Source organism: Pipistrellus hanaki (genome assembly GCF_964339955.1).
Source record: "Pipistrellus hanaki genome assembly, chromosome: 5".
Lineage (NCBI taxonomy): Eukaryota > Metazoa > Chordata > Mammalia > Chiroptera > Vespertilionidae > Pipistrellus > Pipistrellus hanaki.
Window position 1 is genome coordinate 100572145 of NC_140507.1, and position 27966 is coordinate 100600110.

At 52.0% G+C, this 27966-nt stretch overlaps 1 protein-coding gene and 1 long non-coding RNA gene across 2 annotated transcripts in view; one reads left to right on the forward strand and one right to left on the reverse strand.

Annotated features, from left to right (window-relative positions):
- The window catches only part of LOC311622356, a 385135-nt gene that overhangs the window by 352167 nt on the left and 5002 nt on the right, over positions 1 to 27966 (forward strand). The window lies entirely within an intron of this gene.
- Positions 1 to 27966, reverse strand: part of LOC311622341 (bifunctional heparan sulfate N-deacetylase/N-sulfotransferase 4-like) — a 121881-nt gene that overhangs the window by 61774 nt on the left and 32141 nt on the right. The window contains 2 exon segments of the mRNA XM_084883399.1: positions 10065 to 10219; positions 15026 to 15113. Of these exon segments, the coding sequence (XP_084739525.1) occupies positions 10065 to 10219; positions 15026 to 15113 (243 nt within the window).

Below are 27966 nucleotides of genomic sequence, written 5' to 3' on the forward strand. Positions count from 1 at the left end.
GTGATGAGCGCCTGGGGTGCTGACGAGCAGAGGTGGGTGTGAACCACGCGCTGACGAGCTCTCCCCGCTGACCTGGGGCCGGGCTGGTTGTACGGCAGGTGCAGGCAGGGCGCTGGCCGAGCACCACCCCGGGGGAAGGACCCAGTGGCAGGAGGGGGCGGTGCCTGGGCAGCCGCTGGGCGTGCAGGGGGCAGGAGGGGGTGCCTGCTGGGAGGGCTGGCTCCCGGGACAAGGCAGTCCCGGGACAAGGCAGGCCCGTGCGGTGACGTCAGGGACAGAGGGCGGGACAGGGGGCCGAGGTCCCCGCAGGCCCCAGCTCCCTTTGTCTTCAGGGGACGCTCGCTCTGGCAAACCGCTGGCCCCTAATGACACAGGCGTAAACGTACACGAGGATGTGAACAGATCCTCAGAGAGTTTACAGTGCGGTTCCTGCTTTAGACTGCAGTGTCTAGTTGTGCTCTTTGTATGTCTCCCTCTGAGGCTCCTCTGCTCCGGGGGGAACTCCCTGGACCGACTCCTCACTGTCAGTTATCGCCAAAGACAACCAGCGAGTCCGCGGGGAGGGGCCGGAGCCAGCGCAGCCCAGCCGACTTCACGGTCACACCCCCAGTTCCTGGGCCTGGCGGGTCCCCCCAGTTCCTGGGCCTGGAGGATCGGGCACCGTGAGCGGGGCCTGTGGCTCCTGGGCTGTGGCGCCGGGTCATGCTCTCACTCAGCCGCTAGGTCGGGCCTCCCCATCTGCTGCCCCCTCCTTCCTGCCAGGACCCTCACTGCCCCGCCTCCCGCCGCTCCTCACTCAGAGGAGTCTGCTTCCTGACATCTATCAGGATCAATAACCCTGGAGAGACGGGATTTGAAATCAATGCTGTAAAATGAGCCGAGTCTCTTGCTAGGCACAGGGGACAATTCTGTTCCTGGCAGGAGCCGGACGGCACACTTCTGCCAGAGCTGAGTTTTCGAGACGAGGCACGGTGGGAGCCGGTAACAAAGCCATGGGAGCTACAGGGTGTGGGGGGGGTGGAGCGCGGCCACCCTGTCCCTGACACCGCCCTGGGCCGCGGTGCCCAGTGAATGGTCACAAACGGGTGGCACCGGGGAGCTGGCAGGTGCTGCCCTGGTTAGACAGGTGTGCTTCCCCGGGGGGCGCCGGGGTGGGGTGCCGCTGTCTGGGGTGCCGCTGTCTGGGGTGCCGCTGTCTGAGGGTGGCTGGAGCACAGGCTGCTCGGAGGCCGGATCTGCGGGAGAGGGCACAGCAGGGTGTGGAGGCTGGACCCTCCCAGTGGCTCACAGGAGGTTTGCAGCAGCCCTGTCCCCAGAGGGAGGAGCAACAGCAGGGGCAGCGCCTCCCTCCGCCGCCAGCCTGTCTGTCCCAGAGGGACTGAGCCTCACGTCGGCCGGGGACACTCCGTGAGCGGGTGCGTCCCAGAAACACAGGGTGAGAACCACCATCAAAGAGAGAAGGAGAGGAGGAGAGGAGGAGAGGAGGAGAGGAGGAGAGGAGGAGAGGAGGAGAGGATGTGAAACGCTTCCGGAGGATTGAGTACTGAGTACCTGCCAGCTGTTGCGATTGAAGAAAACTTATGAGACCCTGTCGATTACATTAGGGATTGGGTGCTAATTACGACTTATTCTATTCTAGTTTTTGAAAAATGTTGACCCTGTTTGTATGTAGCCTGTGAATTAGCACGTTACCTCATTTTCCAATCCCCTGGGAACTCGAGGTCACGGGGAATCAGGTCAGGTTAAACCCCTGCAAACATTGGTGGGGCCATGCTGGCTGCTCCTGGAGGTTCCTCATTCTTGTAAGAGATGTTGTTTTGACAACTACTCAAACCACCTCTGAATGTTGACTCTGACATTTCTATTGTGTTCGTATAGTTTAGTTTCAAATGCGTCCTGTGTTTGCATGGGAGAGCTTCTCGCGCTCTGTAGTTTGGGGTCTGTGTGAGTCTGAGGCTCAGCTGTGGTCTGTGGAGAGCGGCCTTGAGCTCTGGATGGAGAGAATGAGGGCTGCTAGCCCTCAGGCCTCTGGCCCAGGAGGAGCGGCTGGGGTGACTACTCATTGTGGCCAGCGTTCCGATGGGAAAAGCACAGGCTCCTAACTGCCTGGGTGACTGATACCTGCTGCCTCAGGTTGTCAGAGGGAGAAGGTGGCCCTGTGAGAAGTATAACTTGAACTGGAAATTAATAAAAAACAATGGAGTCCCTTGGTGGCCCCTGTCCCCTCCTGGCCCAGCCACCCTGCCCCCTCCTCGCCCAGCCCAGTCAGTGCTTCTGGCTGTCTGGGCTCCCAGGAGAGCGCTGGATCCATCCACTGCCCATGGCCCTGAGGAGCCGGATCCCCCGGAGACCGGCGGCTGGGTATTTCAGTCCTCTCCTCCTCTCCTCCTCTCACTAATTTAAACACATCCTTTTGCAGACATAGATTTGCGTGAACTATTACTCTCTCTGAACAATGGAACCTATTTCCAATATTATTTTTGCATCACGATGAGACTCCCCTTAGGAGTCAGTTTCCCCTTTAATGTCAGCGTCATGCATTTATGGAAACATGCCTTAAGCATGTGGGTGGGTGTGGGCCATCCTTCTGCTTGGTGGTCCCTCCCTGTCTCCCATATTCAGCTATATTCAGGCTATTATTACATCTGACCTCCAGGACAGCCTAGGCCTGCCTACGAGTTAAATTAATTCTTGTCTTCAAATTTAGGGAACTTTGACTACCTTGTGAGATAGCCTACATTTCATCAAACGAAGTATAATTTTATGTTAATAGATGGTACTTACATGTTAAATTAATTATGACCACTTAACTTCCTATAAGGATGACTCAATTACTATGCTTTTCTGTAGATATGTGGACATGTTTCAAACAAAACTCAGACCAAAATAGTATATTTCCAGCTGATCACCATCATGTTAAAGGGGCATCATCTATGGATATTCAAGGGCAGGTATCACTCTCATCTCAAATGACTTCACGTCCAGCACAACCCGCTTCTCACGTCATTAACCAGCACCCAGCCCTCCACTTGCATGTGCCTGGAACAACCTCTCACTCCTCATCTGCTCAGGTCACCACGGGAAGGGCTGTGGGAATGGAAGTGCCAACCTGAAGAGGTACCGGGAGAGACAAATGTCTGCCCAGGATAGATGAGTGTCAGACAAACAATCAGGTTGACTTTTTCAAATTGAAAAATGCAAAAGAGGAAAAAAAAGGAAAATAAAAAGAAGAACATGGTAACTAATGTGTTTGATGGATTATCTAATTTGCATAGTGTATGCTCAGTAAGGCAGGAGTTAAATAATGATAAAATCTCTTAAAAATTTTGGCTCTTGACTATGTCACAGTCATTTTAGAATTGAAAACAAGTTTGGTCATTGAAATAATAAAATTAAAACAAGTCAGTGAAAGCTCATTATGCTATTTTTGACTATTTTAAGAATCTGCTCAAAAACTGCTATCTAACAATTAATTGGTAAATAGGCATAAAATCTCACTATCAACACTCCTTAAAGAGTGTTGGGTCATTACGTTCAGGTATTCTATATAGATATGCCTTTTATGAGTCTATAAATTTTAGATAATGGGGCAATTAAAAAATGTAAGCACTCTGTGCCCATCACACTGGGCTCCAACTGTGTGCCAGAAACACAAAATGGAAACAGAATCAGTAGATTACAAAGAAGAGCTTATTTTTCTTGAGTTAGTCTGGAGCTATTGGTTGGCTCAGAAGCCTGGGTGCCCGGGGTGAGATTTCTGAGTCTCTCGGCCTTTCCTCCATAGTTGTGCAATGAACCCCTTAGCTACAGCCAATCAGGCTGTAAACAGGCCAAGAGGCAGAAACAAAGGCCAAGGGCAGAGAGCAGAGTCAGTGTGTTGAACCCCCTTTCCTGGAAGGCCCATTCCTTGACTTACACGCTCATTCCATTGGCCAGAACTATATTAAATGGCCCTACCTCAAACAAAAGCCGAGAAATCAGTCCTGTAGCTGGACAGTTTGCTCCACAAGCAAACTCTGGATTCATCCAAAAGCAAGGATACGGAGATGGGCACAGTAGTTCCTCCTTATTCTCAGGGACAGGGTATAAGACCCTCACTGGATGTCTGAGACCGCAGGCAGCACCAAACCCTTTATCGCCTATCAGTGGTCATAGTCAGTGTTGAATTACGTGTAGGTGGAGGGCTGCAAGGCAAATGCGAATGTCTCGTACCTGTTCTCAACTTGCATGCCAAATACGCAAAAAGTCCCCTGGTGGTTTAATCTTCCTCTCCTTGTCTTATTTCAAAAGCAATGATCGTATATTTCTTGAAGAAATGTGGAAAGTGATGGCAGTCGTGAAGATGATGATGGTAAAGATGATGACAGTGATGATGATGATTATGGTGATAGTGATGATATGTTGTTGGTGATGATGTTGATGATGATGGTGATGATAATGATGGTGGCGTTGATGGTGGTGATGATAATGATGGTGGTGTTGATGGTGATGATGATGGGATGGTGATGATGATGGTGTTGATTGTGATGGTGATGGTGGTGATGATGTTGATGATGATGGTGATGATCATGATGGTGGTGTTGATGGTGATGATAATGGGGTGATGATGATGATGATGGTGTTGATTGTGATGGTGATGGCGGTGATGATGGTGATGATCATGATGGGGATGATGGAGATGATGATAATGATGGTTATGGTGACAAATGCTTTTTGAATCACTAAGTACTAGCAGTTTTCTAAGTGTTACACAGACACAGACACATCACATCAAACCTTCACAAAACTCTACGTGGTAGGAACTCCCATCACCCCATCTTACATATTTAAAAATCAAGCGCGGGAATTTTAAGCCATTTGCTAAGGTCATCCACCTAGTAATTGGCAAAAATGAAACTTGAACCAAGAGTGGTTTGATGCTAAACACAGGAGCTTACCTCACACTGACAATTAGCGGCCCTCACAGGGTCGTGCAGGATTTTTATGTGTAAAAGAGCTAAGGTTTTGTTTTATTCTGAGGAACGTGACTTTTTCTTTTGCATTTTGATTATAGTTCATTGTTCTGTACAATATAAACAAACTTAATACTTAGAGGAAATATTTATTCATGCTTAACAATTCCATTAGACACGCACAACTGCGGTGAGCAGCTATTAGCTTGTCTCGGGGGGGAATCTCTGCTGCAACTGCCCCGGGCATCAGCCTGGGGAAGAGCTGGAGCCCCTCTGGCTGATCGTCATAAACACACACACTGAGAAGCAGGAAGGACGTCTTTCCAGCTTCGCCCGGAACCAGAGCGATGACCGCAGGCGCCCAGAGTGGATAGCTGCAGCCCGCAGGCTCACAGCCTGTGTTCTGAGGGATATAAATAGTTCACTTCCTCCCATTACTGCTGCCCGATATCAGAGTGCGTCTTGTAGGTGGTATTTATTCCTCTGAGGTTAGACATGCTCAAAAATAAAATAGCTGATGGCAGAACAAAGCTGCTGCAGCTAAAATAGAAATTTGGGGTGTGGGAGTGTGATGTTGCTCTCTACTAGGAAAATCAAATAGATAAATATGTATTGCAGAGATTTTCTGTCTAAGGGAAATTTTTCATCCACCTGCCAATATAACACCAGCAAGCACTTTCCATGACAAAACCCATGATAAGAAAAGGCATTTTTTCTCTAAATCCAGTGCTAAGCAATATGAATATTAATAGCTAATGAAATACCAATTCTATTTTGCAGGCAAAAGTTCATCCTATTTGTATGTTGTAGGTTTGGTGAGTACAGGAATTGAGAACCTGCAGACAGCTTGATGAGGGAGTTAAGAACTTTAGTAAACAATCTCATCCTACTTGTAAAATCCCAGGACGCTGTAGTGCATAGCTGAAAGGGAATTTAAAATGTTTTCCCTTGTTGCCCAGCAGGCACGGCTCAGTGGTTGAGCATCGACCTATGAACCAGGAGGTCATGGTTCTAGTCTCCGTAGGGGCACAGGCCCGGGTTGTGGGCTCCATCCCCAGTAGGGGGCATGCAGGAGGCAGCTGATTGATGATTCTCTCTCACCATAGATGTTCCTCTCCCTTCCTCTCTGAAATCAATAACAATATCTTTTAAAAGAAATATTTCACTTGTCATGCAGCACACTTATCACGCTGCCACTCACACTCTCTGATCCTCCATATTAATCCTTTAAGCTTTATGCAGCCTCTACTGGCAATACAGAAAGCTGTGAGTTCTTCAACAGCCCCTCCCCTTTGCAGAGGGCACATGTACCCCTTAGTGGTCTGGACAGTGGGTGACAAAAACCATTGTCTAAATGGCCACAGGTTGGTTCCTGTGCCCTGGGGAGACTCTGCCGCTGTCCCAGGCCAGCAGCTCTGGCGTGGGGCTCGGCCTGGCCCAGGTGAGGAGCCCGGGGCTGGGGAGGCGGGCGGAGTGGAGTGTGGGTCTCTGTGTGACCCTGCCAAGTCACTCACACACGAGCTGAGCGTGTTCCCTGTCGCCGTAGAGACAGGCCTGAGGAGCTGGCGGTAGCTGATGCTCAAGCTCAGGGGCTTTGAAAACATCAGGGCCCTCAGTGCCCCTGGTTTGCGGTTTCGTCTGAATGAGATGGGCTCTGGCTGCTGGGCTCAGACAGTGTGAGTGTGGCCACAGCGAAAGCCAGCGGCCCGAACCACAGCCCGATGCTGATGTGGACACAGAACTCAACAGCCCTAGGATGAGGGTTTAGGGGCAGAAGGTCCATGTCTTGGCCACACTGACTGAACCAACGCAATTTTTCTGAATGGCCTTTTAAGGGCCATCAACGTTTAATTACAGAGCGATTACACCGGGGCCTCCCGTGCTCCGCGGGGCTTCAAAAAGGAACGACCCGCACCTGCGGGAAGGGCCACGTGAAGGTAACTCACCGCCCAGGGTGAGGCCGGGGGTGAGGAGGGGGGACGGCCGGCCCAGGAGAAACACTGCATCTCCAAGGCGACCGGCCGGGAGTTCAGCCTGCTTCCAGGCAAGTTAGTTTTCTGAAAAGTTGAAAAGGGAGAATTTCCTTAATTTGTACAATGTTCAGGAGACTAACAACTATCTTCCACTCCCCTGGAGGAGTAAGAATAAACATTCTTACAAATCTCATTTAGAAACGTATTGGGCTTTTAAAAATTTATTTCAGAGAGGAAGGGACAGGGAGAGAGAGAGAAACATCAATGATGAGAGTCATGGATTGGCTGCCTCCTGTAGCCCCACACTGGGGATCCAGCATGTGCCTTACCAGGAATAAAACTGTCACCTCCTGGTTTATAGCTCAACACTCAACCACTGAGCCACGCCGGACAGGCAAATATTGGGCTTTTTAAAGCAAGACACACCGAGTGTTCCTCTGGGCTTAGGAAGGTCATCATTGGCCAATTAGTGCCTACTGAATGCTTGGGATGGGCCCTGCCCTGAGCACAGGAGCCACATCCTCACAACAACCCTCCTGGGCGGTCACTATCATTCTCATATTGCACATGGGGAAACTGAGGCACAGCCGTATTTGTTGATTGGTGTTTGTTTAAGATCAAGCATCTGATGATGGGAGTCAGGATCCAAACCCTGGCATCATGGTGCCACGTCTGTGATCAGACCAGACTGCTGGGTACACTGTCCACACCGCAATGAGGACCCCACGGGCGGGTGTGGCCCAGGCTGGGAACTCAGGGACAGGTGTGGGGTCTGCTCCTGTCCTCACAGGTGGAGCTGTGTAACCCAGGCCTCCCGTGTCCTGAGGCCTGGGCCTCCTAACGTGCTCTCAGCGGCCCTGTGGCACGCTGAGTGCTGGTGCTCCCTGAGCACCATGGACGGAGGTGTCCGGGGGCCGGTCCCTGTGGGCTCTCCCTGTTCCCCTTCCCTGCCGTGTGGAAGCCCAAGGCCGTGCATCTGAGCCTCCTTCCAGGGAAATGTTTCTTCCCTCAGGTTGTTCGAGGGACGTGTGCTTCAGTTGATTCTACTGCAGTGGTGCCGGAACGTTCTGGGTAAAGGTGAGGATATTAACGACTTCAGATCTTGGGGCCACATGGTCCCTTTGGGGACCCAGCTCCGCTATTGCAGGAGCAGCTGCCTGGAGAGGCAGGTGCCACAGGGGCAGGTGTGGCCAGGCCCACAGCACTCACTCTGACATTCGGATGGACATGATTCTGGCACAAAGCCTTGCTGTGCCTGTGACTGTTTTTCAAAAAGAAAACGAAAAGCAGAACTATCTCACTCAGCACAACAGAGCGCCTGGCGGCCAGCTTTGCCCTGGGGTCCCAGCCTGCTACTGCCCGCCACAGCCTTGGCAGTCCCAGCCGCAGCCACGTCTCAGCAGCTGCACACACAGAGCAGCTTTAAGATGAGCAGAGTTGCCACCTGAGGGACTGTGCCCCAAACCTCTGGATGGTACACCAGGTGACGTGACCTCTGCACTGGCCTGCGACCCAGAGAACTTGGCAAAGGCGATAAGAAAGTAGACATGATGGCTACAGGGCTAATGACTGTGGACCCTGACAAAGACGACACCCCAAGAAAGAAGGGGCCCTGGCAGCTAATGGGGCTCAAATATAGCAGCAGAGCCTGGGGCCTCGCATGTGACCTTTAGGGAGCAGCCCTGCAGCGGAGCAAGCCCTTATAAAGCACTTCCTGGCGTCCAATTTCAACCAATAGGACTGAGGCTCTCCCCATCCAATCAGAGCTGAGCAGCTCTGACCAACCAGTGTGGCTCTATTCTGACCAATCAGGGCAGTGCCTTTGGACCAATCACACTTTGAGGATTTGGAGTCCTCATTTGCATGAGAACAAACCAATTGGGGGCCAGGGGTGGGGGTTCTTTCCACAGAAGTCACTCCCCTCTGGCTCTGGGAGCCCTTGCCCTTTCCAGCCACACTGACCAGCCGCTCCCTGGCTGAGCCAGGACGGCTCAGGGGGCAGAGCAGAGCTGCTGAGCCAGAGGGCTGGCCTAGGGCTGCCCCGAGTCACTGTCCTCACAGCCGTGCTGTCACCATGGAGCTGTTTTCCCTGAAGGAAGTCTCCTCCACCGCGTCCCAGAGTGGGGGTTCCTGTTGGTGTGGATTGACACCAGTGACCACGGGTTACAATGTGACCAGTTGGACACGGCCACCCAGAGTGACCACCGCCTCAGACCCAGCCCCACGCGGCAGCGTCTCTGCACCGACACCGATGTAATGCCCCTTCCCTTTCTCAGCCACCTGCACCTTCGTCGCCATGGGAACACTGTGAGGCTTCTGCCTGAACCAGAGCTCACCCAATAGCCATTCCCTTTGGGGCTCCAATACACGCCTGCTGCCCTCACTTCAGCCTTTTCTTTTCAGGGGACACACACCATCTCGCAATGTGCTGCACACGCATCCCCGCGTGCTGCCTGCCATGGCTGAGCAGAGCTGCCGGCGTGTGGAAAGGCTGCCCGGGGAGCGGGAGCTGTGGGCCCCGGGCGCTGTGGTCTGAGCCACCGCTCCAGTGGCTCCGCCCACCAGCCGTCATCCTGCAGCAATGCTCCCACACAGGATCTAAAACTGGTTTTTAGAGAGAGAAGCATCAATATGAGAGGGAAACATTGACTGGCTGCCTCCTGCCTACCCCTCACTGGGGATCAAGCTGCAATCCGGGCATTGCCCAGACTGGGAACTGAACCAGGGACCTTTAGGTGCATGGGAGGAAGCTCAACCCACTGAGCGCACAGTCAGGGCTAAAGCACTGCTCTTAGAGGCTCATTATGACACAGAGCCAGGACGGCGCTGGAGAAGGTGCCATTGTTCTTCTCAGAGGCAGGACAAACCTTCTGTGAACGGGAGAGGGGAGCGGTCTGACCACGGCCCGCTTTTCCAGATACATCTGATATCACATCACAGCCCAACACACACACACACACACACACACACACACACACACCCCAGGCCTGAAACAAAGGAACACAAAGCAATGTGTACCCTTAGCACATGAGACGCACTCTGATGTTCCTGCTCTGCTTCTGCCGGATTCAACCCAACACCCTGGTGCTGGGTCCCCAGAGACGGCGCCCGGCCCCGGGACACGCCGCAGGGCACTCACCAGGGCGAACTCTTTGTTGAGGGCCATCTGCTCCACCAGTGAGGACTCGTTGTGGAAGAGGTGCGGCTGCATGTGGCTCCACATGTGCGGGAACCACCAGAACTCGCCCACCGACCGGAGCAGCAGGTCATCGCCCTCGTCCTCCTCGCGGGTCCCTGGACAACACAGGTAAAAGGCGGCGGTGACATTCCATCGGCTGGAAGGGCATCTTTGTCAGGTTTTAGTTATTCTCATGACAAACACATAAACCCAAGCTCCTGTTATTCTAATAAAAAAGAATAAAATTCATATTCTACATTACATCACAGGCCTCAAGGTTTGGGTTGGCATGAGGTGGGGTAAGATTGGTGGCCCCTGGTCCACAGTTCTCCTGTCTGTCACTGTCCTGGGACTGTCCATCATCCACAGTTCTCCTGTCTGTCACTGTCCTGGGACTGTCCATCACCCACAGTTCTCCTGTCTGTCACTGTCCTGGGACTGTCCATCACCCACAGTTCTCCTGTCTGTCACTGTCCTGGGACTGTCCATCACCCACAGTTCTGTCTGTCACTGTCCCGGGACTGTCCATCGCCCACAGTTCTCCTGTCTGTCACTGTCCTGGGACTGTCCATCACCCACAGTTCTCCTGTCTGTCACTGTCTTGGGACTGTCCATCACCCACAGTTCTCCTGTCTGTCACTGTCCCGGGACTGTCCATCGCCCACAGTTCTCCTGTCTGTCACTGTCCTGGGACTGTCCATCACCCACAGTTCTGTCTGTCACTGTCCTAAGTCTCCATCGCCCACAGTTCTGTCTGTCACTGTCCTAAGTCTCCATCACCCACAGTTCTGTCTGTCACTGTCCTGGGACTGTCCATCGCCCACAGTTCTCCTGTCTGTCACATTCCTGGACAGTCCATTGTCCACAGTTTCTGTCTGTTGGTCTACGCAGACACTTTACCATATAAAATCCTATGAATTTTATGTGGATATTGTGTTAGTTTATAAACTCTGACCAGGAGGTTAGAGGCGTGGGCGGGGCCTCTGTTTCTCCTAGCGGAGCAACTTCCCACCATCTCTCTCTCACCTCATCCGAGGCCACAGTTCAAGGCGGTGCGGCGAGCTCCTGCACAGAGATCTCAGCGACCTCAGGTCGTGGTGCTCAGGACGTGCCTTGCGGAGCAGAATCTCAACTGAGTGGAACCACTGGGTTTGCCTCCTTGGCCAGCAGGGGCTGTGCGCACCGTTTGTGCCCGGTACGTAGACGGGCACATGAGTCCACACAGCTCGTATTTACCTCGTGTCAGACCAGTGTGTCGGTCCCACCGAGCCTTGCCCTTCTTACCCGGCCCCGATCCAAGCCCACGTCGTCCTCGGTGAGAACAGCTCACTTTGTTCTCAGGACAGAGTCAGTTCCTGGCACTTTCTTAGACTCCCGGGAAATAAAAGGTGTTTCCACTCAGACGTAAACTATTGAAACATTCACTTCTTTTTACTACTTTTGGAGGATCTGTGTTCTAACAGTAAGCTTCTACAATTCTTCAAGTCTCCAAAATATGAGTCATTTTAGAAAAATCTGGGGTGGTTAATTCCCATAAGGCACCATTGCAACGTTAAAAGATGTAAAATCCAGTGTCCGCACTGTTGCTTTGGTACAAATGTCCATCCCATATTTGCTCATTACGCATGAATATTGTAATTCCCTAATAGTAACAAGATGTTTCTAACTCTTTTTACATTGAACCTGGCAAGGTTTCATACACTTGGGTGTAGAAAACACTAACTTTAATATCATACTAAATAGCCCTGGATGATTTGGCTCAGTGGATAGAGCGTTGGCCTGCGGACTGAAGGGTCCTGGGTTCGATTCCAGTCAAGGGCATGTACCTCGACTGCAGGCTCATCCCTGGCCCTGGCCCTGCCCCTGGCCCTGGGTGGGGCGCATGCAGGAGGCAACCAATTGGTGAGTTTCTTCACATCGATATTTCTGTCTTTCCCTCTCTCTTTCACTCTTATCTAAAAATCAATGGAAAAATATCCTCAGGTAGGGATTAAAAAATAAATTAAAATATGTTATACCAAATAACAAAAACAAGTTTAGTTAAAAGCATAGAGACATCAATGACTCAGTTTCCCTTGGCTGCTGTTTGATGGACATACAGAAATGCTTTCAGAGCAATGCTGATAAATCTCCTAGCTCTCCCCACCTGCACGCTCAGGTTCAGGGAGGGCAGTGTCTCCCATTCTGGAGATGCAGACACGGAGCACAGAGAGGCTGAGTGACCTGCCCACGTTCACAGAGCCCAATGGGAGCAAAAGCTGTCTGCTCCCGTGTCCGGCCCTGGAGCCGGACCTCCACACAGAGAAACAGACACAGAGGAGGAAATAACTCTGATTTTTACTTTCACATTTGAAAGTTAATAGTTTCATATAACCGGTAAGGGGTATTTTTATTTTATTTTATTTGTCAATTGAACGCTAACAGAAAAAGACCAATGTAATCCAATTTGCACATTCCTATGCAGTCATTAACGAGTCCCAGCTGATGGATTAGGCAGGAAGAGCAGCAACAATCACCTGGCAGCGGTGTCAACGGAAAACCTGCAGCCCCCCCTCCCGGCCACTGCAGCCTCCCCTCCTCCCCCCAGCCCACCGAGCCGCTCCAATCCAGCTTTAACACCGCCAGACCCAGCATTTCCCTGTGAACCCCCTGCTTTTCCTCCCCCTGTAACCAGCGCCGTGTCCTCCCTGCCCCCACGGGGCTCCCTCTGTGAGTGGCCGCGCTGAGGGAGGGCCCAGCCCATGTCACGGAGAGTTCTCACACGTGACGGACGGGGGACCGAGCAGGAAAGGGTGCGGGGACATAGGGCGAGAGAAGCGGCCTAAGAAAGGGACTCCTCCTTCCATCTGGAGATGCGGTTAAAAGTCTTCCAGGCGGCAGCTCCTCGCTCAGCACGGGGCCCGGGAGGTCACAGGGCCTGGAGCACAGAGACAGCCTGAGACAGGCCCCCTGGGCACACAGGCGGCGCGGCCACACAGCACTGCTGGCCACAGCTCCGCTCGGGGAGGGGGATGGGTGCCCTGCGCTGTGACTGCCCCTCCCCCCTCCGGGGATGAGTGTGAAGTCCGTGTGGCTAATGGCAGCTGGAGGTCCATTAGGATGCACTTCGCAGCAGCAGATCAATGAACGTGTCCTGGTGACGGTGGAGATTAACCGCCCAGGACACACACGTGTGTGTGTGTGTGTGTGTGTGTGTGTGTCGCTCCCGCCACAGAAGGCGGAGCAGGGTTCCCCGTGCTGTAGGTGAGCTCAGCGTGCAGCGTGATGGCTCTGCTCAGGGACACCTTCAGAACGCACCTGCCTCCTCCTGAGGGGCTGACCCGGGTGGCAGGAACCGTGTGCCGGCTCCCCAGGGGCGCGCGCTGCTCCCACACGTCCGGGTCATAAAGAGAGACCAGGAGCCAGGGCCTCGATCGGCGGAACTCCTGGGCCATCGGGGGCTTAACCGGCCTGAACCGGAAAGGTAAATAACAGCAGGGACTCGGACCCAGAAATATTTCAGCCCAAAGAGGTTTCACCTGCACTCCCTGGCTCCTGAGGGCAGAACAGCACGGCTGTGCACGCTGCCGATGCTCCCGTGTCCCTGCCTGTGCGTGCGGCAGCCGCAGACCGTGTGCTCTCCCCTGCGCAGCCGCGGCCGTGGGCGGAACGGCTCCTGCGGCTCCGGAGAAGTCAGGGAGCCGGGTCTGCCGTCCCAGCGGGGAGCCGTCCGCTGCCACGCAGACATAGGGTGCCCGCTGTCCCCCTGCAAAGTGCCCTGAACATGTGCGATCTCCGGCTGTATCAGCTGTCCACATACCATCTCCTCCCGTTCCTGGCACAGGTTTACACGTTTCAAAGCAGGAGGGAAAGAGCGTTAAAAACCAGTAAGACGTCACCACCTCCATACCCCAAGTCCCGGGGCTCTCCGGAGACACATATAAAGCCGCTTGGGGTACAGGCGCTGCAGTTATGACACTTAGCTGTGCCTTTGCTTGGGATATTTTATGTGTCAGCAAGCGGCAGGCGTCACGGATAACCCCCAGAGACACGCTGTGCGGAGTCCGGGAAGATGGGGTCCCCTCACCGCGGGACAGCAGGGGTTCCCCGAGACAGGCTCAGACACACCTCTGTCCCTACATGAGACGGTCGCTTTCATGCACCCCGCTTTCTCCATGCGACACTACACATGTTAACGCTGATGCTCAGACTATAAGCATCGACTCCCGAAGGTGAAGTGGGGAGCTGTCACCTCCTGAGGGCTGGGCTGAGCGGCAGCGCCAGGACCGCGGGGGCCGGAGGGCGGGGGAGCGGCTGGCCTGGCGTCGGGCCTGCATGCACGTGGGGCCGAATGAGTGACTAGATGGCCTGGGACATTTTCTCAGTCACTAGACAGAGACACGTCCTGTGTTGCTAAGAAAAAGGAAGATAACTTGTGTTTGAGCTGCAATTGCGTGTTTTATTGAACTGTGTTACCCACACCCCCCATCCTTCAGAGGCACAACCCCCGAGTTTAACGCTTTAGCTCTTTTTACAACCGGGAGGAGGGGAGGGACCGAGCAGGGTGCCCGTTCAGATCCACCAGGAGCAATCCCTCCCTCACTGAGGAGGCTTCCCAAGGAAAGGATATTTACAGACGTCTGTGAGCTGGACTGCCTGCCCGTTTAAAGACAGTGTCCGCTGTGATCACCCTTACTGCCCCCCGCCCTCCACCTCCCATGCCTCCGGCCTCCGCGGCCCCACCAGTGGACAGGGCGGCTCTCCGCTGCCAGTGGCCCCCGGGCCCCGGCCCCGGCCCCAGAGGCCTGCCGCAGGGAGGCAGCACACGGCTGCCGGATCGCCGCCCGCTCTGCGCCCGGCTCCCCTGAATGGGTCTCCTAGGCCATCCGCCTGCGTCTGACTGACACTCACTCCCACGTGTGAGCAGCCTCAGCCCCTCTTACCTGTGTGGTAAAACTTCCCTGAAAATCCAAGGTTGAAGGTAAAATTGGCAACCTGAGTGCGCAGTAAAGTTTGGGTCTCTAGTAAGGCCTGAAATAAACAAGAAATTAACACGGTTTTAGAAAAGTGAGTGTGAAGCGCGGGCTGCCTCTTTTTCAAACGTGTCAGCACAAGGGAAACAAAACAGCCACATAGGGGTTTCCTGAGGGCACGGCACGGGGGCCTGTTTCAGGCACCGGACTCCGCTGCCGCTGTGCTCACGGCCGGTCCCCAAACTCAGGAGCAGTCCAGGCAGTTCTCACACGCACAGTGCTGGCGTCTGTGTTCGCTTCGGTGTGATAGTTCCCAATTCCGGGTTAGTATACTGATTTTCGGGGGGAAATTTACAGAATTCCTTGATGGAGTCGGAAGAGGACTTTTGTTTGGGTTGCAATTTGGTGTTTTATGTAAGCATGTACTTTGGCGTTTTATGTAAGCGTGTAATGATGTCCCCATCATTTTTAAGGTCTGATTATTGAGTTTAAAGCTTTCGATTTTTACTTTACAGACTAAAGAGCAACATCAATCACACAGGATGGTGACAGCCGATCCTGAGAGAGGTCCAGAAGGGAACAGGTGGCCAATTTCAGAAACAAAAATCTAGTAAATATGGCAGAAACTCCCCTAACTTCTCGGTTTGTAGTTAGTCCATGTGAACTTCTTGGCGGCAGACAGATAAGAGCGCAGGGATACACACAGTCAGACCCAGGGCTGTCATGGCCACCCCCTGGGGGCTGCAGGGCAGCAAGGCCCAGAACTGCCCTCCGCAGGCTGGTGAGTGTGCAGCATGGATTCAGATGCTACTGTGTCGCTCTAGGTCTTTAAGGAGGGCCGCTTTGGTTCTGATGGAAATGGACAGCCATCTCAACCTCGGGCTACAGATGGATCCCTGGTAGCTGCTCTCCTGGCCCCAAAGGGCTGGGAAGTGGGGAGAGGTGAGAGGGGAGGGGGGAGGGGGGAGGGGGGAGGAGAGAGTGGGGTGAGTGAGTGCCTGAGGCACCTGCATTTTCTGTGGAGCATCAAGGTGGTGGCTGAGGATTTGCTTCAAAATTTGTGATCCAAGCCCGGCCAGCATGACTCACTGAGCGTCCACCCATGAACCAGAAGGTCACAGTTTGATTCTGATCAGGGCAGGTGCCTGTGTTGTGGGCTCAAGCCCCAGTAGGGGAGTGCAGGATGCAGCCGATCAATGATTCCTATCATTATAGCTGTTTCTCTCTCTCCGTCTCCCTTCCTCTCTGAAATCAATAACAATATAAAACTATTTTTAAAAACTTTTGAACCTAACTATTTTCCCAGAATCAAGATGGATCTCCCCAATAATAAATAAATAAATAAATAAATAAATAAATAAAAAGATGGATCTCCTGCAGATTAGTTTAATTAAAGAAAAAAAGAAAGAAAATGTGCCCAAACAATTGGTCATGAGCTATAGTAAGCGATTGTCCAAGGTCACAGTCATTCTGGTGTGATCCCAACCAATTCTGTTTAAATATCTTCGATTAAATAGAAACAGGAAAAAATAGATGTGTTAGCTCAGGAAATATGTATTTCTCAGAAGAACAAGCTCAGTGATTGAAGAGGGCGGAGGTAGAAGCGGTCTGGGGACAGCCTCCTGCCTCCTCCCCCCTGCCTCTCCCAGCTCCTTCCTCTGCTCTCCTGTCTCAGCCCTCAGGGCCCCTGGGCCTGGGAGCTGGAAGTGGGTTTTGCAGACGGGGGTGGGGCTGGGCAAGGAGGCTGTGAGCCTGTCTGGCTGCCTGGGAGGCAGGAGCCAGCCAGGCCCTGGGCAGGTGCAGGGCGACCCCTCGTGGGCAGGGCCCCAGGAACCCTAGAGGGTGCTGTGGTCCATAGAGGTGATGAGGGACGTTGGTGACACTGGGGGTGACCCACACGCTGGTGCTTTCACGGGCATCAGGTAAAGGGGGAGCAACGGACTCCATCACCTCCCACCTTTGCAGGCCCAGCCCTCCCATCCAGTCTGCCCACTGAGTCCACCCCCTTTCCAGCTCCCTCGGCTCCACCCAAGGTTGGACCAACACCCCAAACAGCCTGCGGGTCAGAGTGGGATCATGGGTGAAGGACACTGTCTGTGGGGCACCTCTAAGCCTTCCCTAACCTGTGCCATGGGACGGCGCTGATAACATGGTCCAGGCTGTCACCTGCCTCATGCTGTCACCTGCTTCACCCTGTCACCTGCTTCAAGCGTCACCTGCTTCAGACTGTCACCTGGTCCAGGCTGTCACCTGGTTCAGGCTGTCACCTGCCTCAGGCTGTCACTTGGCTCAGGCTGTCACCTGGTCCAGGTTGTCACCTGGTTCAGGTTGTCACCTGGCTCAGACTGTCACCTGGTTCAGACTGTCACCTGGTTCAGGCTGTCACCTGGCTCAGACTATCACCTGGTTCAGGCTGTCACCTAGCTCAGACTGTCACCTGGTTCAGACTGTCACCTGGTTCAGGCTGTCACCTGGTCCAGGCTGTCACCTGGTCCAGGCTGTCACCTGCCTCAGGCTGTCACCTGCCTCACGCTGTTACCTGCCTCAGGCTGTCTCCTGCCTCACGTGCCCCCTGCACGTGAGTGTGCAAACTGCCTCCAAAAGGCCCTTTGCCCCTCGCCCAGGCCAACCAAAGCCCCCAACAGGGATCCTCACCCCAATGCGGGTGTGGCCAGCCTGCAAACTACTCCAGGCCCCTCGCTCAGGCTGGCCCCACTCCTCAAGGTAACCCCCACCTTGATCTGGGACCTCAGATCAGACCAGCCAGCCCCCACCCATGCACCAGGCCTTTATCTATGGTAATGAAAGGGTAATATATACTAATTAGAGTGGGAGACCTTCCAGGACACCTTCCTGCACATCCTTCCAGACAAAGACATGGGGGAGGGGCTGAGGCAGAGGCAATTAGAGGCCATCAGGCCAAGAGGGGAGGGCAGTTGAGGGTGATCAGGCTGGTGGGGGGGCAGTTGAGGGTGAGCAGGCTGGTGGGGGGGCAGTTGAGGGTGAGCAGGCTGGTGGGGGGGCAGTTGGGGGTGAGCAGGCCAAAGAGGGGGGAAAGTTGGGGGTGAGCAGGCCAAAGAGGGGGGAAAGTTGGGGGTGAGCAGGCCAGCAGGCAAAGTGGTTAGGGGCAATCAAGCAGGCAGGCAGGCGAGAGGTTTGGAGCCAGCAGTCTCAGATTGTGAGAGGGATGTCCCCTAAACCAGCAGCCGGACATCTCCTGAGGGGAGGGGTCCCTGGTTGGAGAGGGTGCAGGCCAGGCTGGGGGACATCCCCATCAGGTGCATGAATTTTGTGCACCAGGCCACTAGTTGTGAATGAAGCTGCATACACAGGATCTTGTGTGGATGCACGTTTTCAACTAATTTGTCTAATTACAAGGATCTCCACTGCAGCTTACTATGTTAAGAATGTGTTTAGTGCCCTGCCTGGTTTGGCTCAATAGATAGAGGGTCAGCCTGTGGACAAAAGGATCCCAGTTTCAATTCCCGGTCAGGGCACATGCCCGGGTTGTGGGCTTGATCCCCAGTAGGGGGTATGCAGGAGGCAGCCAATCAATGATTCCCTCTTTTCATTGGCGATTCTCTCTCTCCCTCCCCTTCCTCTCTGAAATCAATAATATTACTAAAAGAAGAATATGGATAGGTCTGTAAGAAACCACCACACTGTCTCCCCAGGGGCTGCGCTGTGGGCGTTCCCAGGAGCAGTGAGCTTCCCTGTGTCTCTGCACTGGGTGGTCAGTGTCTGGACCGATAGGTGATTGGTGTCCCCTCAGTTGTTTAATTTGGAATTCCATAACCACATAGGAGGTGGAGCCCCTTTCCTATTTTATTTGCTTTCTTTTCATCTTCTTTGGTGAGGTGTCTGTCCATATCTTTGGCTCATTCTCCAGGTGAGTTGTCTGTTTTCTTATTGCTGTGTTATTAATGTTCTTTACATATTTGGATGCAAGTCCTTTACCAGATATGCATTTTACAAACATTTCTCTCAGTCTGCATTGTCTTTTCATTCTCTCAACAGTGTCTTTTTTAGGGCATAAGTTCTGAATTTTAATTAGGTCCCAATTTTCAAGTTATTCTTTCATGGATCGTAACATTTATTTGGTCAATGGATCCAATACAAATATAAGATAAGGTAAGACAAGTGAAGAAGGTGGGAGAATTTATGTAACTCATGATTGTGTTTTGAAGAGGGCTGGAAATAAGTCCTCTCCAAAAAACTTTAATCTTTTTTAAAAAAAATAGATTTTTATTGATTTCAGAGAGGAAGGGACAGGGAGAGATAGAGACATCAATGATGAGAGGGAATCATTGATTGGCTGCCTCCTGCACACCCCACACTGGGGATTGAGCCCGAAGCCAGGGCATGTGTCCTGACAGGGAATTGAACTGTGACCTCCTGGTTCATAGGTCGACAGTCAACCACTGAGCCATGCTGGCCAGGCCAAAAAACTTTAATCTTTAAAATTAACATAATTTGGCCAGTGTGGAAAGAGTAGCCAGGGCAATGAGGCAAAAAATAGGTTATTAAAATAATATCTACTCGGACTGTAAGAGCTTAGAAGGTGACAGACAAAGTGCCTTTCAGGGGAAGAACACAGGAATTGTCTACTCACTTATCTAAGACTAGACGCCTGGTGCATGGATTCGTGCACATTGGAAGAAAATGAATTAGAAGAAATATTTTTTTTAAATATATTTTATTGATTTTTTACAGAGAGGAAGGGAGAGAGATAGAGAGCTAGAAATGTCGATGAGAGAGAAACATCAACCAGCTGCCTCTTGCACACCCCCTACCAGGGATGTGCCCGCAACCAATGTACATGCCCTTGACCGGAATCGAACCTGGGACCTTTCAGTCCGCAGACCGACGCTCTACCACTGAGCTAAACCAATTTCAGCAGAAGAAATATTTTAATATCGCTATTCACATCTCACTAGTGAAAAGAAAATAGGATTCTACCAAGTCTCCTATCTACCGACTCCAGGACTTCTGTGAGGATCAAATGAGAGGAGGCACAGGATGCATTAAAAGGACAACGAGGTGAAGATCTGTAGCAGACACTGGTTTGTCCCCTCAGAATGAATTTCCTGAAACTTGGTTTTCTTATCCTTAAAGCGGGGGCAGGGAGACCTGCGGAAGGACCATGCAGTGAGACCACACAGGCGAGCCAATCAGGAAGAGCGGCAGTGGGCATATCACTTTTACGGGTCAAGAAGCTGAAAACTGGGGTGACCCTAAGATTGTGGGTTTCCCACCGGAAGCTCCCACTGAGAGAGGCCGGGTCGGGTTCTGGGATCCCTGGTCTCCTGCTGCGCTTCTGTCCCTTCATGTCTGACCCCACATTTGTGGGTCAGAGAGCACCTCTCACCATACGGGCACATTTCAGTGACAGCAACAGGCAAAGGGCATTCTAAGGTCAGAATCTCCTCCTCCTTTTTCTCTTTTAATATATTTTATTGATTTCAGAGAGGGAGAGAGAAATAGAAACATTAGTGATGAGAGAGAATCATTGATCGGCTGCCTCCTGCACGCCCCTCCACTGGGGATCAAGCCCGCAACCCAGGCCTGTGCCCTGATGGGGAACCCAACTATGACCTCCTGGTTCACAGGCCGATGCTCAACACCGGGGCCAGCGGGCCGGGCTGAGTCTCCCCTCTTGTCTCTGTCCCCACAGCGTCACCTCCGATCGAGGGGCACCTGTGTGCCCGGGTGGCCTGGTCCCCATGGACCTGCTGGAAAGGTGGTCGGCCTAGAATGAGAAGGAACCTTCCATGTCTGTGACCACAAACACCTTTGGTTACTGGAAGGAGGCCCAAGACAAACACCACTCTCACGCAGAGCGCCCGGAACTCTGCGGACCAGACCTCACACGCCGGCCAGCGTGCGCCTCTGGCTCAGGCGGACTGAGAAGACGTCCCGGAGAGTTCCCTCCGTGAGAAAAGGAAGCCGTTTAGAAGAAAAGCTGTATTTCACCTACCCAATTCACCTCCAAATATCGCACAGCAGACCATCTGACTTTAAACGGAGATGATGTGACCGTCACCCTAAGTCAAATAATCGATAGCATGAGGGTAACTGACGTAAGGGATGGACAGTGCGGGGAAATCACATTCGAGCATTTTACCCGATTTCCAAGTAGTTTCCTTTTCCCCTCTCTCTGGCTTTGTCTCGGGGGAACATCTGTCTGAGCGTCTGCGGAGAAATCAGGCGTCCGCAGTAATCAGTGCCTGAGGAGTCTCAGAGATACAAGGGTTTCCCGGGTTTGGGGGCCGCCACCACTAACGATGAGGGAGAGGGAAGGTGGGCCCAGCCCGAATGCTCCTGGGAGACCGCAGCTCTGTCTCCATCGCCCAGTCTGGCGCAACCCTCATTCCCTGTAAACATTCTTCCCCTTTCCCAAGTCCTCTGCGCCCACTTTTAAAATGTGTATCTTTTTGTTGATTTCAGAGAGGAAAGGAGAGGGAGAGAGAGAGAAACATAAATGATGGGAGAGAATCATGGACCAGCACGCCCCCCACTTGGGATGGAGCCCACAATCCAGGTATGTGCCCTGGCCGGGAATCAAATCCTGACCTCCTGGTTCATAGGTCGATGCTCAACCGTGGAGCCATGCCAGCGGGGCCAAGTTTTAAATTCTCTGTTACCAAGACCTGCCTCTCTCCTGAGCCTGCACTGAATCCTCCGGCCTCAACCATCTCTGGTTTTCTCTTTAGGGCGGTCATTTCTTTTCCTCCTGCCAGCCGTCTGCCTGCCCCTGTGCCAGTGGCCTGCTGGGGATGCGGTGGTGCCCTGTGGCCGGGTCTTCTCTGTGGAACCACGGGCTCTCAGACAAGGCGGCCAGACTCTGAGAGGTCCATTCTTCATGGAGTGACCCCCACACGGAACCTTCGGAGCTGACTGGCCGTCACAGTGATGTGTGGAGAGCAGGCGCCCATTAGTTCCCCACCTGCGCTCCCTGTCTCGAGGCCTGCTTTTCCCCTCCAGCTTTTTAAAAATATATTTTTACTGATTTCAAAGAGGAAGGGAGAGGGAGAGAGAGAGAGGGAAACACCAATGATGAGAGAGAATTATTTATCAGTGTGCACACAGGGCTGCACAGCCTGTGGGCTGCAGCAGGAAGGGTATTGCCCAGCAGCCGCCTAACAAATGCTTGATTGCTGACTCAGCGCTCAGCTTTCAACCACGATTCACAGTTTTGCATTTCCTTCATGAAGTGGAAACTACCTACTGTGTGCACATATCCAGGGCAGCATCGGGGCGGTGCCTGCAGGCGCATGGCCAGCGGGCGGGAGCAGGTGAGCGGTCTGGGCCACACCTCCTGGTGTCAGAGCAGACGGGCTACGTCTGTGTCCAGGTACTAGGCTGCTTGCTACCCGATGGTGCGAAGGCCCTAACGCTCACGCGCCATCATTTTCCGAACCAATGCAATGAGGCACCAAAGGTTTAAGTGGACGGCACGTGCTCGCGTGGTCAGCAGATGGCTGGACGGGGAGGAGGCTAGACCCGGGGCACCTGGACGGGGACAGTCCGGGAAGGCAGGCTCTGTTTCCTGCTCCCTCCTGCTCGCCAACCACGGCACCTGGACTTCTGGAAATTAAGTCAATGTCCCGTCCTGTCTCTTTGTGGATGGATCTCATCTCCTAAGCATTTATGTATTCTGAGTGGCTAAAAAGAAAACAATTTAAAAGTGTAAGTCATTGAAACTAATTTGTACTAACACAACACCATTGCTCACCAAAGCAAAAGCAGATTAAGTAGAGGTTTGCTTCTTTTTATCATGACCACACCTCAAAGGTAATATACATTCTGGCTTCAAAACGTGCACTAATGACTACTGATAACGCAGTGGGTAGGAGTCTTCACGGGGATCTAGGAAGGAACGGGTTTCAGATAGAACGTCGCTCTCATCGCTTAGCGAGTTGCTCCTGCCCCTGGGGGGGTGACATTGTCCACCCCAAAGCGAACCCGGGATGTCCCCATGGCACAGAGGCAGGGGGTGGCTCTCGGAGCTGTGCCGGATGAAACCCAGGGCTGTCTGTCCTTCTGTAAGCACAGCTGGCCTGGTCTTGGGGCTGGCACTCCTTTTTCTTCTTCCTGCGGCCACACCAGCGACACCCCAGGAGCCCGAGTCATGGCACCACGTGAGGTGCAGTAGTTAGTCTGCGCTCACAGACATGTGAGTGCCATGTTTTCCATCCTTGTCAAACTAGCTGGGAAAAACATTACTAGGATTATTTCTAAGTCAGTGATCAGAGGAAAAGTGGAAAATAGTTTAACCTCTTTCACAGGAAAATTAAGCTTTAACCAATTTAATTATCAGATAATGAATCTGAAATACAGTTGAATTTGCAAGGTTGACTATTTTTTTTCAGTCTTACCATATGGGGAATTGTTCTAGTTTTAACACAGACTTGGTTCTTTTATTTTAAATTGCTGGTGTTTAATTTGATGAAGTTGAACAGGTAACAGGTTTTACTTTAACATTAACTCTATGAACATTCACTGACTACCTGTATGTGTTGGTGCTGGGCTGCCAAAGAAGAATTACTTTATCATTCCTTCTACTCATCTGTTTGCTAAACTTCTGTTGAATGTGTACTTTGTTCTAGACAGCAGGGTTACAAAGGAGAACAATAGAAACCAATGGCCTTCCATGACTGCAGAGGAGGCAGTACACAAACCTCTAAGTACACAATCCTACATAATAAAAGCCTAATATACTAAGTGCCCGGTTGTCTGTTCAACCAAAGCGTACTATGCTAATGCTATGCTAAGGCTGCTCAACTGCTCGCTATGACGGGCACTGACCACCAGGGACAGATGCTCTGACTGGTAGGTTAGCTTGCTGCTGGGATCCAGCTGATCAGGGCTGAGCAAGATGGGCAGGACATGCCTGGAGTTCCTCTCCAGCTGGCTAACCTCCTGGGTCCCTCCCCAGCCCTGATTGTGCACTGGTGGGGTCACTCAGCCTGGGCAGTGCCTGCTTGCAATCTGGGGCTCCTCAGGGGATGTCAGAGAGCCGGTTTCAGCCCAATCCTGCAGGCCAGGCCAAGGGACCCCACTGGTGCACCAGACCTCTAGTATCACATACTATTACAGAGGCTTTAACCTGCTGGGAGAGATGGTCGTCAAGGTAGGTCTCACTGTGCAAATGAGACCTGAGCCACTCTTTGGATGAGGGAAGAGAGCAAGCCATGGGTACATCTGGCAGAAGAAACACGAAGTGCAAACATCCTTGTAGAAGAGAATGCTGGAGATGATGTCTGAGATGGGCAAGGGCCAGGCAGGACCCTGCAGGAGGGCAGAGGGAGTAAGAGGACGACCACAGGGGTCTATCCCAGGTCCTGACTGAGCTCACAGGAAGAAGACAGGATATTGGGACCTAAAGCACAGCACAGACTTGCTATATTCAAAGTCATCTTCGGTGTGAATGGGCTTCTGTGGGAGGCAAAAGTTTACACAGGGGTTCTCTTGGCTCAGAACATAGTAGCTAGATGAGAGGGTGGGGACTTGTAAGGAGAGGGAGATGAGAACTCAGAGGCTTGGAGAGAGGATAAGTAAAAATCATCTAGGAAGCTTCCAGAAGTTCCACAAGACTGAAGAATAGTTGATTAGAAAATAACAATAGATTTTATGTTACAAAGTTCAAGGATCTGAACTTTTACCCTCAACATCAGATGCCATTGAAGTTCTTCAATGACGGGAGTGATGGGGAAAATCCAGGTCAGCCAGCATGGCTGTAATGCAGGGAAAGCATGAACTTGGGGAGAAGGGCAGGAATAAGTGAAAGTGCTACAGAGGCAGGATAATACACAGACTGGATGTGTGGGGGAAGTGAGAAGGAGGTTGCAAAGTTGATGCCTACATTTTTGGCTTAAACATGTGAACAAGAAGGAATGGTGTTCATGAGCAGGGGAAGAAGAGGTTTGTGGGAAAACGATGGTTTCATTGTGACATGCAGATCTGGACTACAGACAGTCTGGAGTGGTTATGGGTCAGGTGAATTTAGAACCATGGGTTTAAATAATATGTACAGAAGAAAGAGCAGATGAGTAGTGCAGAAGGTGAAAGAGAGTGCCCTAGGAATATGCAACATGTGTGGAGAAAGAGAGGCAGCCAAGGAGGCTGCCAAGAAACAGCCAGAAAAGACAAGAGATGGTGGTGACGATGGTGATAGCGATAGAGGTGATGGTGATGATGATGGTGATGATAGTGGTGCTGGTGCTGGTGATAATGGTGGTGGTGATGGTGATGATGATGGTGGTGATAATGGTGATGATAATGGTGGTGGTGATGGTGATGATGTGATGGTGATGGTTAAAATGATGGTGATGTGATGGTCATGAAGGTGGTGATGATGTTATGGTGATGATTGTGATAATGATGGTGATGATGATCCTGGTAGTGAGTGGCATGTTAAAATAATGTTAGTAAAAGTGATAGGTATGGTCATGACTTACAATTTTGAGAGTTTTAAAATAGTTAGGTTTATCGAAAGTTTACTAAAGCACTTTGCACTGGTTAAGGCATTTAGTCTCACAGACGCTCTTTCTGGAATGAACTGTTATACATTCTACATCCCAGAAAATGGTAGTGCCAATTGCTGAACTTGTTGAGCCTAGCAATGCTGCGAGCTCCTTGTATGGACTAAATAATACGATTCTTACAACAACCAATCTCTCCAGGGAGTAACTGTGGAAATGCTATCATCATCACCCCATTTGACTTGTGTGGTAATCGGGGAGCCACATGCATGAGCAAACCTGTCAAGGTTACGGAGCTAGGGAATGTGCAGGCAGCCTGGGCCCACACCCCAAATGCCCAGCCCGTTGTCCCTGTTTTTGGGACATGGCGAAGGAATCCGTGCTTTTGCTTGCATAGCTCATATATGAGAGAATGGTTTCCATGGAGCCATTCTGGCTGGAGCACAGGCTCCAGGTACTGAGACTGCAGTGCGAAGCCATGTAGCGGGCAGGCCATGGTGGCTTTGGCAGTGAAGGGACGGGCTTGGTGAACCAGGAGCTAGGGGTCCGTGCGGATTGAGGAAGATGATTTATTTGTGGTTGTTTGTGTAAGAGGACAGTGAGGTGAGTGGGGATTCCAGTGGAATGGAGGGATGGTGATGTGAAATAGAAGGGCTGATGGAGCCAGGCACCAGGGAAGGGGGAGAAAGGAGGATCGAGCAGAGGCCAGGACTTACCACTCAGGCACAAACTGACAACAACACAACCTCGTCAACGACTCCTCACCCTCTCAGATGCTGACGGCACCAGGAGGGGCCAGCACCTCCACGCACGACCGCTGCTTCTCTGGGGGAGGGGGTGGTCGGACAGTCCCTCTGTCTGGTCTGTTTCGCACACTTTTATGAGGATTTGGGCCTGAGGGAAAGTTGGCTCTCTTCTTGGATAACTAGGGATCTCAGGGGTCCAGGAAAACTAAGACAAAACCTCCATTTATTTATTTATTTATTTATTTATATTTTAAAAAAATATTTTTTAAAAATATTTTTATTTATTTCAGAAAGGGAGAGAAAGGGAGAGGGAGAGGAAAAGGGAGAGGGAGAGGGAGAGGGAGGGGAGAAAAACATCAATGATGAGAGAATCATTGATTGGCTGCCTCCTGCATGACCCCTACTGAAGAGCAAGCCCACAGCTTGGGCATGTGCCCTTGACTGGAATGGAACCCAGGACCCTTCAGTCCATAGGCTGACACCCTATTCACAGAGCCAAACTGGCCAGGGCTAAAACCATATTTTAAATCTACCACAGGATGGGCCTTAAATGCCTTTGTTTTCTTGCCAATTAAAATAGAAACTTGGGAAGTGACCTAGAGTTTAGAGGGTCTTTCTAAGGTTTCTGGGGGGGGGGGGGGGGGAAGAAAAAAAAATGATCCGAAGCTCTGATCGACCTTCCCGGACAGACATGGGGGGCAGTTGGAACCGTCCTCTCAGGCTTCCCTAACCTGCAGAATGTTCACCAGACACATCCTCCGAACGGCATTCCAACCGGCCATCAAAGCTCTCCAAGGTCATGGCACCGTCTCCTTCCCCCGATTTCTGTGATGATTTCGTAGTTCTCCAGGGAGTACATTCGATGACTGAGGCCATGTGTTTATATTTTATGTTTTCCTTTTACCTGGACTCATGCTTTACTCAGGAATCCCTCCTGATGGTAATGTGGACCAGAAGCAGTGCTTTCGCCTCTGTTCATTTACCTTCTCTGTTTCCTTGACAACTGTGAGTGACAGTTACGGTATGTGATTGTCTGTGTAGTAAGGAACCAGCAAACACATCCCTGCTCCCAGCACAAGGCATGCCCTGCTCTGGCCTCAACCACGTGCGTGTCAGACACCACTGTCCCCTGAGGCTGACAGCATCCACTTTTCTCCTCCCACCTGCTCCGGGGCTCCAAGTGTTTAGAGATGAGGTCATAGCGATTGCCTTGGTCTTTTGCTAAATAATTTACTTTGTGGGAAGGGTTGCTGGGGAAAATGCATTACCCACTTGCTCGCTCCTGGAGAATCTGTTCTGGACAGAGGAGCCACTGATATGTGGAGCAGTGTGGTTCCACAGGGTGAGGATTATGTCACTGAGATGGACAAGGACATGAGGGAGAAGAGTGGATTGAGAGGACTCGCACTGGGCTTCCATCTCCAGAATCTTTGTTAAAATCCTTGTGTGGAGATCAAGTGGTGCTACCTCCAGATTCATGCCCCCTCCTCCAGATTCATGCTGCTTCCTCCAGGTGGGTGCTCCTCCTCCAGGTGGGTGCTCCTCCTCCAGGTGGGTGCCTTCTTCTCCAGGTGGGTGCCTTCTTCTCCAGGTGCGCTCCTGCCCCTCCTCTCACCCACCTCACTCTGCTGGGACACAGTGCACTTTATGCGTAAGTTACACTATCTCATTGCTTTTTTAA